This window comes from Acipenser ruthenus, chromosome 2 (genome assembly GCF_902713425.1).
Source record: "Acipenser ruthenus chromosome 2, fAciRut3.2 maternal haplotype, whole genome shotgun sequence".
Lineage (NCBI taxonomy): Eukaryota > Metazoa > Chordata > Actinopteri > Acipenseriformes > Acipenseridae > Acipenser > Acipenser ruthenus.
This window is the reverse complement of record NC_081190.1, coordinates 23,863,583-23,882,697: the sequence shown is the minus strand read 5'-3', so window position 1 is coordinate 23,882,697 and position 19,115 is coordinate 23,863,583. Positions and strand designations below refer to the sequence as shown.

Here is a 19,115-nt window from a genome sequence, read left to right as displayed (position 1 = left end):
TTTTCTTTAATACCTTAAAAGAGTACAACTTTCAATGCAGTGTCCAGCAATTAGTTACAACAGTTATTAATCTAGTGGTGAAATATATTTATGTTATTGTTATTGTTATTGTTATATATATATATATATATATATATATATATATATATATATATATATATATATATAATGTAGCTGGGACACAGAACTGAATCTATACATTAGAAGATATTGCAGCACAAAGTTCCTTGCCTAAAAACAATTAAAGTTGATTGATTTCATCTCACTACTCATTAAAGCTAACAGGGATGATCAAAAAATAATATTATGTCTAAAATCACTCCTTAAAAAAATGTCAATGATTCTCTTAAAAGTGAGACACGAAGCTCAGTTAATCTGCAGTCAGTTAACATTTATGATATAAAACACTTTTAACTTTAAAAAACGTGTTCTCTGTACTGTATAAATGAAATGACACATATGAGAAATCTACACTGCTGTATACATTTGTGAAACCTGACTCCTGTGTGCTTTCTTTGAAATAGGACTTTTGCTTCCATCAAGAAAGGAAGTGTCTGTGTGTGCTGCATTATCATTGCTTCTTCCCATGGTGCAATGCTGGGGGTAGGATTAGCAAGGTTTCCAAGGGCTCTTACACAGTCAACAAACATGGTCAGCGTAGCAACCAACACTGATATTAAAGGGTAGGTTCAGTAAAAGCATTTCAGATGTTTTTGCTGGCTTTTTCTCACTAGTTTTAAGTGTGTTTATGTCTTGAACTGACTATTTCTAAACCGATTCTGACTGTTCCTTTAGTATGCAGATATCTATAGTGGCTTCAGTTAATGAGAAGAGTAAGGTGTGTCTTATGTCTTTACTGTTGTGTGTTTTATAATAGCACTCCAATGGTCTGAAAATGTGCAACAACAATATTTGAATGCATGTTAATTTAGACATGTAGGCGGTTGTGGTGCATGTCTCTCCTTACACACTGTTCTTTCATCTCAGAATCTGATCAAATTTCAAACACAAACCAACTGTAATATTTGAACAATTTGATTTCTGTGCTGCAGTTTTCTTTACATGCACATTGAATATGTTTTAAATGAAATCCCTTTTTCTGTGAAATATATATTTTTATTATTAGATTTATCTTCAGTTGTTGAAAAATTTACAGGTATAAGGAGGAGGGGGGGGGGGGGTCAAACCACAGCATAAATCTGGAATTGCTTCAAGGTTATATATATATATATATATATATATATATATATATATATATATATATATATATATATATATATATAATTTTTAGCTGCAGCTAATCACTGACTCTGTATGTTTAATCTGGATTATAAAACTGCAGATAACGGAATAAACACAGAGATAATTAATTTACTGTGGAAATGTTCTTTGAGTTACAGTGCTACTGCAGGAACCCTGAATCATAGTAAACCTGTCTCAAAGTTGCTTGGTCAGAGCATGCTGCTCCCATTCAGCCTGTTTGTTTTTTAAATCTGTTTTACAACATATAATAAAGTGCACTAGAATAAAAGCTCAGTAAATCTGCCAAGCTCTTTTAACATCCTTTTAAATCACTTTCTGAAGAATCTAGTGTCTGTACGGTATTTTTGGTAACATACACAAATTTGAAACACCTGCCATAGCATTGTCAATAGGGTGAAGATGCAAGGTGTTTTGACTTTTCTCTATGATTAATTCTCCAACATGCCATTACTTCTGAGACTTCCTCATGAAAAAAAAAATCAAGAATCTGGCAGTCTTAAATGTGATAGCTCCTGCCTACTTAGCGACTATGAGCTATGTGGCAGATCTTGTCCAAAGTGACTAACCTGAGTTGCAAGATGGAGACAATGAATGTGTCTATCACATGAATAACAAAAATGATCTGTCATGGGAGGGATAGCCCATTCATTAACAAAAACATGTACTGCATACTGCAGGTGTTGACCGGTCCATTTTTTGTGCTATAGTAACATGATGCATGGAAACTGGAATCCCTAAATATCAGTGTAATATTGTTTTATCTTGACCAGGTTGGTCCATGCCCATCTACCAGTGTTAACACCCAGGTATCCAATAATACCAAAGTACTATGTAATGCCATGGAAGCAAGACATGAAAAACCAAACACTTATATTAAAGGTAGGTGGCAATTGCTGGAAATAGGATAATAACATAAACATATGTTATTTTACTCTGTTTCATCCCACTACTGGTTTCTGTAGACAGGCCTTCACTGGAACTAGGATATTGTAAATCAGTGAGTGGGCTCCAGCTGTATAAATACTGTAGTTTTAAATAATAACAATACACAACAACTGTTAAGAATAAACTTTGCAATAGCTGACACAGATGTGATGATTTCTGAAGAATGTAGAGACTGTTCGATCAGTGATTTGTTTGGAATACTTATCATAAACGATATCATACTGAAACTGCTTGTTTAGACCTTTTGTAATCCATTAAAGAGTATTATTCTATTATATGAGACATTGTATCCTCTAGGAGACACAGTGATTCAATAAACTAGGTTTTAATCCAGCCCAGCTCTCACTGAAATTAGTTTTGTAGTCCAACCACAGCCCTCAAAGGACAGAAATCCACGTCACATAACCACCACGCATTTCTGTACATTTCTGGTTGGGAAAAACTCTGGTGTTTATTCAGGTCTGGATTGATGTGCACTGTGGAACCCCGCCAGTACCATAGCTGCTTGTATCCAGTATCATTGTCCCACATTGCACTGTTTATGCACAATAACGTTGACGATAACCAAAAATGTGAATTACTATGGAATAGTAACTTTTCTTAAATGTTCTTACCACTTATTAACACTAGCAATGTTATCACTGGTCCCCCTTTTTGTTTTGTATTTTACTCTTGAATTTGGAATAATGCAGATACTGTATATTAAAGATTATGCTATAGTATAAGTTGTGTATCTTCCTGGTATCTTCCTTTGTGGCAACCAAGTTTAGGAAGGAATTAGATGACAGAAAGAAAGTACATTTTTATGATCTACAGCATTATACTTAAAAATTCAGTATATCTTCAATTACAGACTGTTTAGGCTCTTTCAGCCAATCAGAGTGCATGTTAAATTCCATAACACATCACAGAGAAATCCTATTCATGCCATCAGCTCTGATTTTAGCTTTCAGCCACGGTCTGTTCACTTCTCCAGATATTTGGCGTCCTATTAATCCTATCTTAAAGTTTAAAAATCAAGCAAAGACCCACAGATCTCCAAAATACTGAAATAACATGAAACCTTTGTAAACACTTCTTTAAAGTGCCTATAACGTGTTTAAAATTCCTCTTGTTAGAATGCAAAGCTTGCTGGGATCCCCCATGGACCTCATGAGGTGACCCTGTTCTGGGAGCAACATGAGCGACTTTGTCATGGGGAGGAGAGGACAGGCCTGCTGGGAGAAAGTCGGTACAAAATTCCTCAGAAACTGCTCAATCCCCCTGTAACCTCTCTCTACTCCAAATACCGGAGTACACTGATCACCAGAAGACACATGCCCTTTACTCAATAACGTGTGTTTGCTTACAAATACATAATGTTGTTTTGCATGTTGTTGTGGATAAAACACCTACTTCCATCACCAGCATTTGTTTTCATTTTATAGTGCTCTTACTTGTTAAAGGATCTGAGTTTTAAAATCAGCACACTTAATGACTATTTGGTGTTTGCAGTGTATCTTATTGTATAATATTGGCTTGGTTTGCATACAGTTTAGAAACTCCAAATTCTCTCTCCATTTAATGTGAGAATGTGACGTAGCATGCACAAATCATGCACATTCCTACAGGAAGTGTGTGGCCAAAAGATGGGACAGCTGAAAAAGGTGGGTAAACTGTACCAAGCAATTATTTAACAACTGAGATCTGCTTTTAATATGTTTCAAATTATTGCCATTGCAGGTGACACCTAAAATGATACTGCTTTATAATTTTGTTGTTTTATAAGCAAAGTTATAAATAAATTTAAAAAAAAATCCTGAAGATACTACAAAGTAAAAAAAAAAAACAGCCCTTTGCAAACTAATAATAATAATAATAATAATAATAATAATAATAATAATAATGTCCTTTGCAAAGTATAGAAAGATATATTTGTATTATTTTGTTATTGTCATGTTTAGTAATCAGATAACTAATTGCTTTAAGCTTAGACTTTTCAGTCCCTTAGCAGTGATATAAGATGCAATTGATGTCACACTAGTCTTAAGCATTTATCATGGGTACCAGCCAAGAAAATAAGTCATGTTTGTACCCCAAAATGTATTAAATTAGCATAATTGTGAATTCGTGCCAGTGGTCTCCTATGTTTTTGCTGCAGGCTACTGACCTCAGGCCCAGGCTTTAGCAACCATGTGTAGTTGAAGTAAAATCTCTTAAACCTAATTTGTAGGCCAAGGTTTGTTTTACAAGAAAGAACACATGAAAGAAAGCAAACATTTTCAAAAAGACAAATATGGTTCTTAATATCACTTGCTGCAAACTTACCTAACAAAAGATGTCTGGGTGGACTACCATTATGTAGTGGGAAATGTGGGCAAGTAGGCTGGCGTACTATGAAAATGTACCCTACTAAACATTTTGACTGGATATTTGTTTTTATATCACAACCATAAAGTGCTGGATTTTAACTTGTAGATGACCATAAGGATTAGAATTGAAGAAGCTAACCTTCTATATAGGAAACCAAATAAAGCAGGCTGCACTTACTGTTCTTCAACACAACCAAAATCTCAGTTTAAAAAAAGATGCATGATATCAGAAGTCACACAAGGCCAAAATGGAACACTGACAAACATTTACAGTAAATATACCCTGCCATATTTTAATATTAATTAGGTGATTCGTATTTTGAAGAATTTATCTCCTAAAAAAATGTGCACATTAAGATTTAAAAAAAAAAGTACATTATAAAAGTTATCCTTTCGTTTCTTTATTTCAGCATTACAAGAAATCCAAAAGATTGAAAAAGCAGTATATTTCATTACCATTTTTCAGCTTAACGGCACTGTACAAAATAATAGGTCATGCTTGAACTTGCGTTCCTTTGTAATACTTCGTCTCAACACAACACTTCATATTTTGTAATTGAAAAATAACCCTCTGGTACAAATGTCTTCAAAGCAATGGAGCAAACTGCAAAAGCTGTCATGGAAACCACTGTGCAGAAAGCTTCTGAAGTGTGTTTCAGTAAGTGGTGTAATTATAACCCTGTAGCTCGATGTTTTTGCGGCAACCACAACTATGCTTTACTCAAGATTAATACAAACCTGTTTTCTAAAGACTACCATATGTGCATTCGGAAAAATGTTAATTATCAAAACAGTTACATTTATTTAAAGCCTACCTTATGCAAACTGACATTACATCTACAAAAACATTACATTTAAGGGCACTTGAGTTTTCATGGCCTGTTTTTTTTATACATCATTTCCTTTATAAAAAATTAGAGCAAAATCCCAATCTTTAGGTAATTTCACTATGAGCATGTTCAAATTTAGCAATGGTAGTTGTGAATGTGCAAAAATAACGAAATGACCACACATACGGTATATGCAGAGCCACCGACGACTGAACAAACTGATACGATTAAAAAGGTTCCTATTTAATAAGATGTCAAATAACTAATTTCTTCCGGGTTTGATATCTTTAATGTAATAGAAGAATAAATAGCACAATCTTATCCCTTGCCTGTCAATTTAATTACTTTATTATTTCTATGGGAACTGAAATAAAAGAGAGACATTTTAATACACAACATTTACAATTCATGTTGCATTTCTTTTCAGAAACGTCAAGCTTTATTTGAAAGTTTATTTTATCCACTTTTTTTTGTTTGTTTTCAAATACATAGCTTTGAATCCAATGAAAGGCATTGTATGATTTCAAAAGCAACCACCATTTGACATGCAATTTCCAAAACAAACAATATCCAAACTTCTACAATTGTCTGCAACAAGCCAGAAACACATTTCAATACAAAACTTTTTCCAATTTCTTTTACCATCACAAGAAAAAAAGGCAGCAGTGCTCAGCATCTACATGTGTACAGGCAAGTATTTAGAAACTCAATGCACTGGCAGGTGTCCCATTTGGTTCTAATGGTCCCCATTGAAGATTACACTTTAGGTTGATTTAGCTATTCAAGGCACTTCTGTAACTGGAACCCCACCCCCCAAAGTTCCAAGTTCACTAAATATACAATAGTTGCAATTTTGCATTTGATTGGACTACTATCAAGCTACATGGCCAATCCTAAGTACAGGACACATACAGATATAAGTACATTTTAAACTTTGAGGCAACTACATCAGAGTAAACTTTACACCATGTTCTGAGTACTTTATTTCTCAAATAAATAAAATTGTTAAAGGTGAACCATTTTAACCAATTAAACGTTTGCACACTAACAGGGTCTTCATTACAAAGCCTTTAACTCTTGTAGAAGTCACAGAAGCTATACATATACATTACAAAAAAAATAATATAAATATAATAATAATAATAATAATAATAATAATAATAATAATAATAATAATAATAATAATAATAATACAAAAGAACACTGGGAACATATTGCACCCACAAAGCCAAACGAACACTCTGCACAGAGATCCATACTTTATGAATGAGGCAGTTTGGTTTTCTGGGTACTAAATGACCTGCTTGCTAGAACATTGTTGATCTGACACTGCCTTTTCTCCAAGAGAGATAGATATCCTTATTTAAAGACAACCCTTCCTCTCCCAATACTGTTATGGAACCCTTTGGTTCCATCTGGGCCACGGGGGAAGCGGAGGACCCCAGATGGAAGATCCCCATTCAGGGCCCTCTTCAACACCAATGGGCTCAGTGGGCTTTGCCTCAGGCTTCCTTCCTGGGAGGAGGCAGCCCTAGCTGCTGCCAGTTTGCGCCTCTGAACCCATGGGCTCCCAGTAGTATTGCTGCTGTCAGAGGAGTAATCTAGGTTCCTCCTGCATGGCTCTGGGCTGGTATCCGGGCTTCTCCACATCTCTGAAGCCAATAGTGGAGACATGCGGTGGGCTGTGGGGGTTATGTGCAGGATCCTGGGGCTAGTGCTAGAGCGAGGGCTGGTCCATGGGATGGACCTGGGAGAAACCCCAAGGCTGTGGAGGTTGCTGCAAGGGCTCAGGCCCTGATACCACCTTGGTGTGGGCATAGGAGATGAAGCAAACCCAGATTCTGAAGAGCTGTAGGCAGATGAATCTTCACCTCCATACTGCAGTTGCTCCATCCTCTGGCTGATTATTGCCATGCCTTTCGGATCAGACTTCTCTTCTGCATCACTTGCATCCAGTGTGGTCTTCTTCCTTGACCCCTTCCCTACAAGAACCACCTTCATAGTGCTGTCAGCCTTAGAAAGCTCACGGTAAGCTCTACCAGCTGCCTCTAGGTCTTCATACTCCACTAAAACGCACTCCGTGGAGACCAGATCAGGGTACTTGTAGGTGTACTTCCTTATATCTGTGGGCAGCTCTTTCCCAGGTCGAAGGATCCTGATTGTACTTATAGTACCAAAAGTGCCAAAGATTGCAATAGCCGATTCAATGCCATTCTTTTTGGTGGGGAGGTCTCCGGTGGCCGACGGCTCTGGCAGGTTCCACACCAAGAGAAGCCTGCTTGGCACCTGGCTGAGGAGTGTCTCTGGGACTGGGATTTTCCGACGCACCTTCTTACCTTCCTCATTCAGCTCCAGCTTAGTGGAGTGACGCAGAGCAAAAGCAGTCATCCGCCAATCTTTTGTTAAGAGCTTCATCTGAAAAGGTAGAGATGCCAATAAAGGTTACAAGATTTTATTGCCTTTCCACACCATTGAAAGAAATTAATACTATTCCAGCTAAAACCAGTGCTTCTTACCTTTTTGAACGAAGTCAGCAACTTGATATTCACGTAACCCAGCTTGTTTCTCTTGACATGTTTCAGCAAGAAGGCATCTTTGACAAGGTTTTCATCAGATAGGTAATACTCAATCTGAGAGACCATCTTCTGAACAAGTTCAGAATCTGGGGGCTTCCAGTCTCCCAATTCCACATCATCATCATCGTTATCAAAAAGGTTGTCAGAAAATCTAGGAATGTAAAGCATTGGAAACAATAAAACAGGGGTTGGCAAACCAAATTACAGCATCATCTGCTAGAACACCCAAATTGATATGTTTAGTGCAGCGAATTTTGAAAGTCGTAGTTAAAACAGCAAAGTTGGTATATTTGGAGGTCTCAGATTAGAATAGTGGGAATTTCATATTTTCTAAAATGTATACCTTTATGTTTGTATTTTAGTCCAGTTGCCTAGAGAAGGAGAAGTATGAGAAATACACTTAAACATATTATTGGCATAAAGCTTTGGTAAAATAAAAATAATGGAGTAGGGGAGACAGAAGACAGTTGTAACACCTTGAATTGCTCCAATCAGAAGCAAGCTGTGCCATCACTCACTCGGCACATGCTCAGTTCAGGTCTCTGTCTGCCTGTGCCAAAGACCTGAGATTTTATCTCCAAAAATATATACCTGTGTAACCCAGTTTATGGATCTAGGCTTTTATCATTCATCCATGATCTCTGTACTTAAAATTGACACAACTGATTGCTCTTCATGTTCTTGTTTCTTGCTGGAACATGAGGTATAGTAATGGCTCCCTGGGTTTGGGGGCAGTTGTAACACGTGTTACTCTTGCTTGAAAAGGCCTATAAATTTTAGGGATGTTAAAATTTAAAAAGTAGGACATCAAAAAAAATGGCCTTATATGACTTATTTTTAGATACATGGTGAGTTTCAGTTAAATAAAAACAAACATTTGCTTTATGTGAAAATTGATCTAATTCAATAAAACGTTCAATTCTTGAGTTAAAATTAAATGTTATTTATTTAAATGATTATTCACAAAATGTTACATCTGACCCCACCCCCTTTAAAACTGACCCTGGCCATGGGGAAAATGGAACATTAGAACCTTACATTTCAAGCCCTCTTGCTAATATCATTTACAGGCCGTCAAACTCCTTTCTGAAAGGGTTTGGCTTTTACACTGAAACCAGTTAATTATTTCTAAGATAAATTAAGAGTCTTGATGGACAAAAAAGTGCAATGCTAAATATATTTTAAACTCCGAGCCAAAAATGTAAAGTGCCTTACACATCACATAGCATCGTATTATAGGTGAAAAGTCTTTCAATACTTTAATTTGGTCATCTCAACCCATGGAATTATAAACTTTTATATGACTAGATTGTTTACCTTGGCATTATTATGCCCACGTATAATTTAAACACTTATATTATTACTTAACTAAGTTACATGTATAATTACAAATAAATAAATAAATAAATAAATAAATAAATAAATAAATAAATAAAAACACACATACAGGACACTTCACAAACACATTCTTTGTGTGGGGAAACATAACATTCGATCCAATTCATTACCCGTAATCAGAGCAAATGCTTTTTATGTCCTGCCTGCTACTTTCCGGATTTTCTCCATCAGTATCTCCGATGTCAACCATCACTCGGACACCTTGCCAGTTTCCACCGGGAATGTCTTTCATATTCAACGGGGAAAAGCCACTCATTTTTTGTAGTAATGTTATTAAATCCCACTCCGTTTCTGGTGGATCAGAGGTGTGCTTTGCTGGAAAACTGGCAAGCAGACGGATCGAAAGCAGGACCTCCAGCCCACCTTCCTTCCCCCGACAAAAGCAGAAACTACCTGCTACTGCCACTGAAGAAAAGAGGGGAAGAGAAAAAAAAACGGATCCCAATATAGCTTGTATTTTATCTAGATTAGAGAGTCTCGTTGGGCTGCTTACTAGGTGGGGAGACAGGGTTCATACTGGCCAATTACATGGATGATTGAGGTTTTCTATTAGCATACCCCGTTTGTTTGTTTTTACCTGACATATTGCATTTTGTTTGTTGTTGTTTTGATACAAAACGTTTCATTTTATTTAATACTGCTTATAATTCATATTTAGTTTACTATGGTTTGTTACGTTAGGTAAAACACTTAATTTAAAATAGCCAAGGCTAATACCATGAAATTTAAGCAATTACATGGGTCAATTAAATTCATTAATTTTAATTACCAAATCATACATATTTTGTTTGAATCAAAACATTGGAGGTATTTGTAGGTTTTTATTTATTTTATTGTATTTATAGTAAGTATATAAGTAAGGATCACTTACTTTATTGGCTGGTTTTCAACTAGTCTAGCTGATCATGCTGATTGATGGTATATAGATGTACATTTAAGATTGCAAGCCTGTGACAGGGCAGAAGCCCTGCACGTGTAGATACCGGTAGTGTTTTTTTGTATAAATAAAGTTTATATATTTTGAATTTAAATTGGGCAAGGATTGGGTAAAATCTCAACCCTATCAAATCCATATGCAGAATGTGGCTGAGGCTTATGCCTTCGGGAGGCGCTACCGGTTACACCATGTGTTTTGTGTGTGTGTATATATATATAGAAGTAAAAATGATGTCACAATATATAGAACACCATTACATCATGTAAGAATAAATCATGGATTTGAATGTAAACAATAACAAATAGTTGTCATGCCGTCAAAAACCTATAAATACCTCCAATGTTTGGATTCAAACACAGGCTCCCTTGAGAAAGATATGTACAACATATCGAAACGTTGGGCAGCTGGCTCTTTGATCTAATATATATATATATATATATATATATATATATATATATATATATATATATATATATATATATATATATATAGATATGTGTGTGTGTGTGTGTGTGTGTGTGTGTTTTATAAGTCTTGTTTTTTTTTCCCCCCGTCTTTAAGAAATCGGGTGATATCGTTACATTTATTACCATGCTTACGATTCTGTCCAAAGGGTCGTGCAGTACTACATTTATATTGAAGATTTAGTTGACATTTTAAAACGTTTAGATATTTGTCTATCGGGGCAGTTTCTTTTGTTGTAAAAAATACAGAAGCAGTGTCTCACCGAACCTTATTAATTTGTAAAGCCGCAACATGTTACATTAATTCATTATGTTAAATTATAATGAGCATTACATGTGAGACTTAGTCAAGATACGGTAATCACGGTTTTCATTTGCGTGTTATGGTTATAAACAGAATACAAGTTACATTGTAATATATATATATATATATATATATATATATATATATATATATATATATATATGATTCCCTTGTCAAACTGGTGACCCGTGGCTGCTTCAGCCGAACAACCTGGGCACTACCATAACTAAGAATCACATTAGATCAGAGAAGGAGGAAATAGAATGTGTTCGCAAAGAGACTTCTCATTGGAGAACTGGTGCCCTGCTCCCAAAGAACTTGCAGCGTATTGGCTAACCATGAAACACATGTAACAAAAGCATTTCCTAATGACGTCGCGCTGATGTCACTAATGCTTGCATTATTACTTCGCAGTGTCGTGTTGTCAGTTTGTTAGCTGAATAGGGTGTTATAAAAAAAAACTGGGAAACTACAAACAAATGTATTAAGAATAATTTCGAACATCTTTAAATCATTTTGTTGTGACAGAGCTCCAAATATGTGACATCTACAGGCCGGACTTGTCTGATTACAACGTGAATCCGATCCAGGCAGTGTAAGTTATTAATAATATGCTTGTGTAATCACAGACTGTGCTTTCAGTGCTATGTATTGTATGGCAATGCAATAATCGTAGTATGTTGTGTAAGCCTGTGAAGGACAAATGCCCATGAATGACAAGTGTAACTGTAAAGCATGCATACAATGTACGGTGCAATATCAGTATTCAGTGTATAATTCTGGATGTACTTTAACTTTCTTCTCCGCAATCAGCAACAAGGGGGGGGGCTTTTGGTGCACAAAACCATTTCAATCATTTCGGCAGAAAAAGCTACTAAACATCTCACACACGCACTCACACTTAAGAATACTGTATTCTCCGACATGGGTATTTAGTGGACTCAAACTCTGTCAAATGTTGAACTATACCTGACACCTACTGGGCATTAAGGTCAAGTATTCTACATGCTGTCGGTGTACGGAGGTTGGCCAGACAGTTAGAAATAAGAGCGCTATGAAGCACATACTTATTTAATTTAGCTGTCTTACCCAAAATGTATCACAAACAATGGGCAGGACACCAGCTGTAATAGTCTATTATGTTAATCATTTGTAGTAATGTTATTCATTTAAATAGAGGCTATGTTCATTCTGTTTTTAAAAAAAGGGTGAAGAAACCTAACACAGCTTCCAGTTGTAGTACATTGTGCCTTGTGTGTCAATTTGTTATTACAACCTGAGATGAATGGTGGCCATGTTGAGCATTCCAGATTCAGGCTGCCCCTTATCTGGTACCGCCACCTGCCAGCTTTCTGTACCATGCTTATTCCATAGCAGCAGTGGCTGATTACATCTAAAGCCACCATTCATTGAAGTTATATACCCAATATAAGTAGTGTTGCCATATTTGGATGTGACACAAAGCCTTTACAATACTGCATTGCTGTGTACTTTCAACGTGTTGCTTGCATTGTTTTCTTTTGCGGCAGCCTACAAAGGAATTGTTTAAATTAAAGACAAAAAGGATGAATCTGAGCTCATTTGGTGCCTTGCCTTTCCTATGGATGGGATGGAGTTTTTTTTATCCATACTTTGGGTAAGTATACACTTTGAGCACACACTTTTCAGAAATGTTTAAGGTGCGATGTGCAGTTGTGAACTTTTGGTTAAATTATGAAACAATTATAACCATGGAAACAACTAAGCATATTAACCAGAGATGACTAGGCTTTCCTGGTTGACACAATGGCTGGATGAACTGTACTGTGATGTAAATGCACAGTGATAGGCAATGTATCCTTCATACATTTATTGATAGCTGTATATTTTAAGCACCAGTAATTTATTTTTGAGGTTATTCTTTTTTTTTTTTTAATGTATTCTTCAAACCTTTAGATATTTTCTATTACATTAAACATTTCTCCATTAAAAAAAAATCTAAGTATATTTACAGTGGGATTCATAATTGTAGCACTGTTGTGGAAACACATAGTGGTAGTAAGGAATCGTGGCTGAATGCAAGGTTTTGCCTGCCAGTAGGTAGGCAATAATACACAACATCAAGGTGATATGCAGGCATGCTGTGTGGCACAAAGTGTGTTATTGTGCTTATAAAAGGGCCTTTAAAATATAATATTTAAAAACAATATCATTTTTAGAGTGAGAGGCTAATGAAAACTGGAACCATGAGTACTTAGAAATTGCAAGGATTGGAATACCTTTCAACCAGTTCTTTATCAGGACCATTTTACTGATATATATATTATATATATATATATATATATATATATATATATATATATATATATATATATATATATATATATATATATATATATATAAATCATTACAACCTGTCTGTGACCAAGGTAGTTACGTATCTTTCCACTTAAGTGTACTCAATAATAAAAAATGACATACAGGATTGTAAAGATAATAGTGACAGCTGCTAAAGTAGAAGTCTGAGACTTGGAAAAGTGGAGAAGAATGAGCTTCTTACTGATTTAAGTTAGCATTTCCTTTTCCTTAACTGAAACATTCTATAAGCCATGACCTATACTGCTAAGAGCTGGTTATGACAAGAAAAAAACAAATCATGTAGCCGTGATTCTTGTTTTGTTCTTATTGGAGAGACTAATGCATTAATAAATCTGGCATTTGAATAGTTTGTTCTGAAAGAAACAACAGTAACATTTTATAATGAGCTGCACTGTATAGTCCAAACCGTATTTCTTTTACCTACTTTCTTGACTGTGTAATCAGTCTCAGTAATCGCATGCTCTGCTCTCCATTTCAGATTCTGTGAAGGAGCACCGTTCAAACAGGAGGATGGAATAAGTAAGTGTAAAATGTAAAGGAATTCTTTGCTCAGAAAATCTTAATTGCTTTAATTATGCATTAATAAATATGCCATTTGAATTGCCTTAGCTAAATATTAAAATACATGAACATTACAATTAATAAAGCTCCTTCAGTCAGATCAAAACCTACCGTTCATTATTGCTAGTATATACTGTTTATTGCAGAAATATGTCAAAAATGATTAGTATATCATTTACAAAAATGCACACCTTTTAAAGTGTCTTTTTGCAATTAAAAAATGGCCCATTCCACAAATAAAACGTAGTGTAGGAAAACAACAACTCAGTGAAGAGACTAAGCTGCTGTGCTACTTGGAATATTGTACAGCCAATCCATGATCACCCAAGCCATTTTAAAATCAACACCTGTGAAGAGCTGCCATTTTATAATCCACTCCTGTCAAGGGTGTGTTTCGTGAGAATCTGACAACCTGCTGTTGGGCGGTGAGCAGTTAGTAAATTTAACAGTATTATAGATGTCTGCTACTTTAAGACCTGTGGTGGCTATTTGGTGGCTTTACCTTATCAAGTTGAAATGCTCTGTAGTGAATGGTTTTCCACAGCAGAGCAGGCATAAAACCTGTATAATCGCAATGAATGGCATGTCCCTTAAAATATGTATTTCATGAGACCAAACACATGGCTGTGCAACAGAATGGGAGCTTACTCTCAAATCTGGATTTTGCAAAAATAATTCTGAAAGGAGAAAGTTACAAAACATGATATAAGTTACACTTTAGAGTGCATGTCTTGTATTGATTGTGACTTTTTTTTCTTTTAAAAAAAAAATAGCTAGCAACGCAGAACGTCAGTCTTGTTGGGAGATTGAAGAATTCACAGTGCAACAGGAATGCACTCGATGCGATGACTATACAAAGGTACACTAAAACTCCCCATGTTTACAACAAATCATCAGATGTAAGATGTGGATTGATGGTGAACCACATGCATTAGATAATTAAGGTGGGGGAAAGGAATAAATAGAATTATGGGTAATCGGGATATGCAATGTCATCATTACAAGAGCCAATCAAATTGCGTGAAAGTTGCCAAAAAAGGCTTGTACGTTCACAGAATTTTAAAAGTCAGAGTACAGCAACTGCATAGATGTTTCGCCCTGTTTGGGGTTCATCAGTGCAGTGTAACTGTACATCGATAGGAATGTAAATAAATACAAGTAGCTTTCGAGTTAAGATGGGAGAAAGCAGTAACTATAGAATTATGGGTAAGCTATCTATCTAATATATATATATATATATATATATATATATATATATATATATATATATATATATATATATATATATATATATATAAATGTGTGTGTGTGTGTTATACAGTAGGTGTGTTGTGTCTTTTACAGCTTAAAAAATAGATTTGACTTTTCTATGTTGAAATTCAGTGCTTTGCACGTGGTTCCTGTAAAATAACAGAATGGTTGCTGCTCCCTTAAAATACATTAATACTGGTGGCATTTCCCCCCTAGGGTTACTACAGTGGAAAGAGTTTGCATGTTACATGTTGGTAAGGGTATTGAGATAATCAAAAAAAGACCCCCATGTGGAGTAAACAAGACATATTTATTTTATTTATTTATTTATTTATTTAAAACAACTGCGCTTGAAGATGTTATTTATAAACTACAGGCATCCCTGTTTGGCATACAGGTTGATGTTGTGCAGTGTTTCTGGGTGGGAGTTGCCGTGGCTTGTGTCTCTGCAGCTGAAAGTACACTGGTGTGATGTAAACCAACTTTCCATAAAGTAGAAAAGCACAAAAGACATACGATTGTGGGGCTGCAGCTTTAACAAAATAATTTAAAGAGAACAAGACTGGAAACTGGAACCCTACTAAACCCCATGCCACACTTTAGCCTAATAGAGATACTGTATACCTAAACCCAAGCACAGCCAACCAATTGGTACTTGCTGTGAAGTTCCTTACAAAATCTGTTGTTGAATGATCTGTTTCTCTTTTGATTGTGGAACACATTAATAGAAATAAATTGTTGCCCCCAATTTTTTTTTTTTTTTTTTACATAATTTAAATTAAACAAGGTACCATTTACATTACAAAAAATATATATTACTAGTACACTACTCCAGAAATTTAAAGGTGCAAACTTTTTCCAAAGCATAATTGACTAGAAGAATCACATTTCAGTATTTTAAGGAATCACTTTTTACACACTGACACTAACTGATAAATGAATTGGATTATGTGTGTAACATCAATGACACGCATTTGAACATGAAAATCAAAATGCCTAGAGGCTTGTTCTCTGGAGGTCAATCTTTTAGGCAGTTTGAAAATTATCCAAATGAATGCCTCAGTATCGAGTATGGGCTCCCATGGTGTTGATCTCTAGATCGTCCCGTTCTTCGGTCTGAACTTGTGTCACAAATCTTTGTCTGACACCACCTGGCATCATTAGAAGCCATGATTCACAAACCAACACCAAGTAACATTATCACCTGAGCAGCCGTTTGTATTACTGATCACATCTGAAGAGGGGACAAGTGGTGCAAAATACTTTTTTGACTGTATTTTCATGGTGTTATTTTTGACCACGTTTCCTCTTTTAATGTTTCAGAGTAGTGTATATTACTCTGAAACATTATTGTATTAGTAAGTCATTTCAAGAAATAAGAGTATAATACATATTTGCTGTATTGCCTTCTCATTAAACCCACAGAAGACCGAATCGGAATGCACGTTTTCAGGCTTTGTGGAAAAAATAAAGTGCAACCATTCGGGACAAGTAGAATACAGAAGGTAAGTCAATATTCAGTAACTCGAATTCAAGTAATTTAGTCATTGGTCATTAGTTGTGATTTTTTTCATTGTAAGATGCAAGTTGGAGATACACTATAAATGGGCACTTTAAACATTTTAGGTGACTAGCCATACCATTCTGGGCACAGTTGGGTTCAATGTATGCCTAGTTTGTTCACAAAACATAGATTTGTCATGTCATTGATGCTGTGCTGCTGTAGTTAATTTGCTACTGAATTTTAAGACCTACAATACTGTATGACCTCATTTCAATGCAGGAATGAATCTGTGATTTTACTTGTACTGCCACCTGGTGTTTATGCAATCCCACAGCATTCTTCTTATCTGCTAAGACACATACTTTGTCAAGTTGTAAATGTGAAGTTGAGACGATGACTGAGGCCAGCTTTAATTAATTGACCTGTTTATTTTAGTTGCCGTTCAGCTACTGAAGAGGAACTGAAGTTCTGGAAGTTTGAAGGCAGCATGCTTTCTTTTGGCACAGTCTTTGCAATTCTCGTTCTGTTCCGCCAGCGCACTTTGGACAGGCGTGCAGAATATAAAGTCTTGCAGCAGATTGAAGCAATATAGCAGGACCATACTGGCTGCTGACTTCCCCCCCCCCCCCCCCCCTTTCTCTGTAAATTGTGAAGTGCTTTAAGAGAATCTCAGTCCACGTGTAGGCCTTTGAGAATGAAGTGTCTGCTGCAGTTCCCTATTCTCCGTGCTGCTGTTCAAATTCCACTGAAAAAAAAAAAAACCTGTGTATTGTTAATGTGGTTTTGAATGTTATTGTTTTTTTTATTTATTTGTTACTTTTATTTTAGAGCTATTTAAATAGTTATTAACTATTTAAAACATTGTTAACTATTTTTCTAAGTACCAAACAGATCAGTAAAGATTCTTATTATATTTGTAATGTATAGGACTAATATACTCAATCGCAAGATGTACAGCACAGTAGAAATTGGGTAATACATATAGACAAATGTTTTTTATGTTTTTACCAGTAATCAATAATTATAAAATATTAAAAAATAAAATTAAATTATGGCGTAACACAAAGTATTTTATGATACATAGCAATCCAACTGATGTGGAGAGGGCTGATTTATTGGCCCTCTTAGTACCATCACTAAATGCAAAAATACCACAGGAAGGGGGTATGGTATCCAATTTACATTTTTAATTGTACGTATGGTGGATGTAGGTCATGAGCTCTAGTTGTGTATTTACAGCTATGTTTGGCTTTCTTCTGGACTGTCCTAGTATGTTAGAGTACATGGTAGTACCACAATGTGATCAGAATTACTTAACACTTCCCAGAAACCTTCTGACACACAAATGGTCAAATACACTTTTCACGCAAAGTGAAGTGTATTGTAACACTACAGTAAAGAAGTGGCTGCTAATATTGATCTTGAAGTATGTAAGTCTACCTAGGCAATCTAAAATGAGTATACCATGGGCCATAGGGTTTAATTTAATCACTACAGATCCCATTAAAATACATGTGATAACTGGGAGTCCTATTTGTGAAAATGTCTTTCTTGATTTTGTACATTGAAACGTCTCTCATCTGTTTCTACAGAGGGTTTCCGATTCATTTTCAGAGTACTGTTAATTAATATGTACCAATGAGTACACTTTGTAAGCCTTTTTGTTGTTTTTTTATATGCAGCATTGTAAAGCAATGTCAAGTACTGCCCATAACTTTTTGTTCTTGTTTTCGTACTGTAAACTGTTGTTTTAACATAAATATATTGATTCTGTTTTCATGTTACTGAATTGTTTGTGGATTCAAAAATGAAATAATTAATAGCATGTGTGTACTACTTTATTTAAACCCACTGGTAGGTAAGCTCAATTAGATGTTTGTTCAGTACTCGGTCACCAGCAGATGATATCAAGCATCAGGTGATAAATGTATCCCTTCAAAGAGTAAGTAGCGGGGTTCCAAAAAATATAGCGTCACACGTCCCCACATGTTGCTACAACTGCTTAAATAACATACCTGTATTTTTTTTTTCTTTTCATTGTTCACATCCTGACAACTTTTTACACTTATAACTTTAAAGTCTGTTTCAAAGCTCTTTTCAAAATGTCCGCACTAGTGCACTGATAGTGGAAGGATCATGACCCACATTGTCAAACAGGTAACGGCAAGAACAAACCATGATGTGGTATGGAACAGAAAAGCCAGAGTCCTTATGTTTTTTTTATTTTTTTTAATCGCTCTTCCTGCAGTGATTTAGAGGGCAGATCTCAAACCCTAGTGCACAGCAGATCTGACAGACTTAAGACAGCGTGTTGATTATAGGCACACAAAATAACATTTGGAATGCCCTAGGTGCATATTTAACAGAAGTGCA

General features: G+C 35.6%; 3 protein-coding genes across 3 annotated transcripts; 2 read left to right on the top strand and 1 right to left on the bottom strand.

Annotated features, from left to right (window-relative positions):
• The first annotated feature begins 611 nt into the window (after positions 1-611).
• On the top strand, positions 612-3,611 carry LOC117409003 (testis-expressed protein 43-like). Its single transcript, XM_034014499.3, has 3 exons — positions 612-683; positions 2,034-2,142; positions 3,327-3,611. Exons 1-3 carry the CDS (start codon positions 649-651, stop codon positions 3,540-3,542), a joined length of 360 nt encoding a protein of 119 aa, XP_033870390.2. The 5' UTR covers positions 612-648; the 3' UTR covers positions 3,543-3,611.
• Positions 3,612-5,721: 2,110 nt separating this feature from the next.
• On the bottom strand, positions 5,722-9,846 carry LOC131698742 (la-related protein 6-like). The gene is made up of 3 exons (XM_058992434.1): positions 9,474-9,846; positions 7,906-8,116; positions 5,722-7,804 (listed from the first exon to the last, which is right to left on the bottom strand). The coding sequence occupies exons 1-3, from the start codon at positions 9,617-9,619 to the stop codon at positions 6,749-6,751; spliced, it is 1,413 nt and encodes a 470-aa protein (XP_058848417.1). The 5' UTR covers positions 9,620-9,846; the 3' UTR covers positions 5,722-6,748.
• Positions 9,847-11,422: 1,576 nt separating this feature from the next.
• LOC117418390 (protein JTB-like) lies at positions 11,423-18,521 on the top strand. The gene is made up of 6 exons (XM_058992429.1): positions 11,423-11,663; positions 12,598-12,704; positions 13,905-13,945; positions 14,761-14,846; positions 16,664-16,743; positions 17,178-18,521. The coding sequence occupies exons 2-6, from the start codon at positions 12,634-12,636 to the stop codon at positions 17,332-17,334; spliced, it is 435 nt and encodes a 144-aa protein (XP_058848412.1). The 5' UTR covers positions 11,423-11,663; positions 12,598-12,633; the 3' UTR covers positions 17,335-18,521.
• Positions 18,522-19,115: the final 594 nt, after the last annotated feature.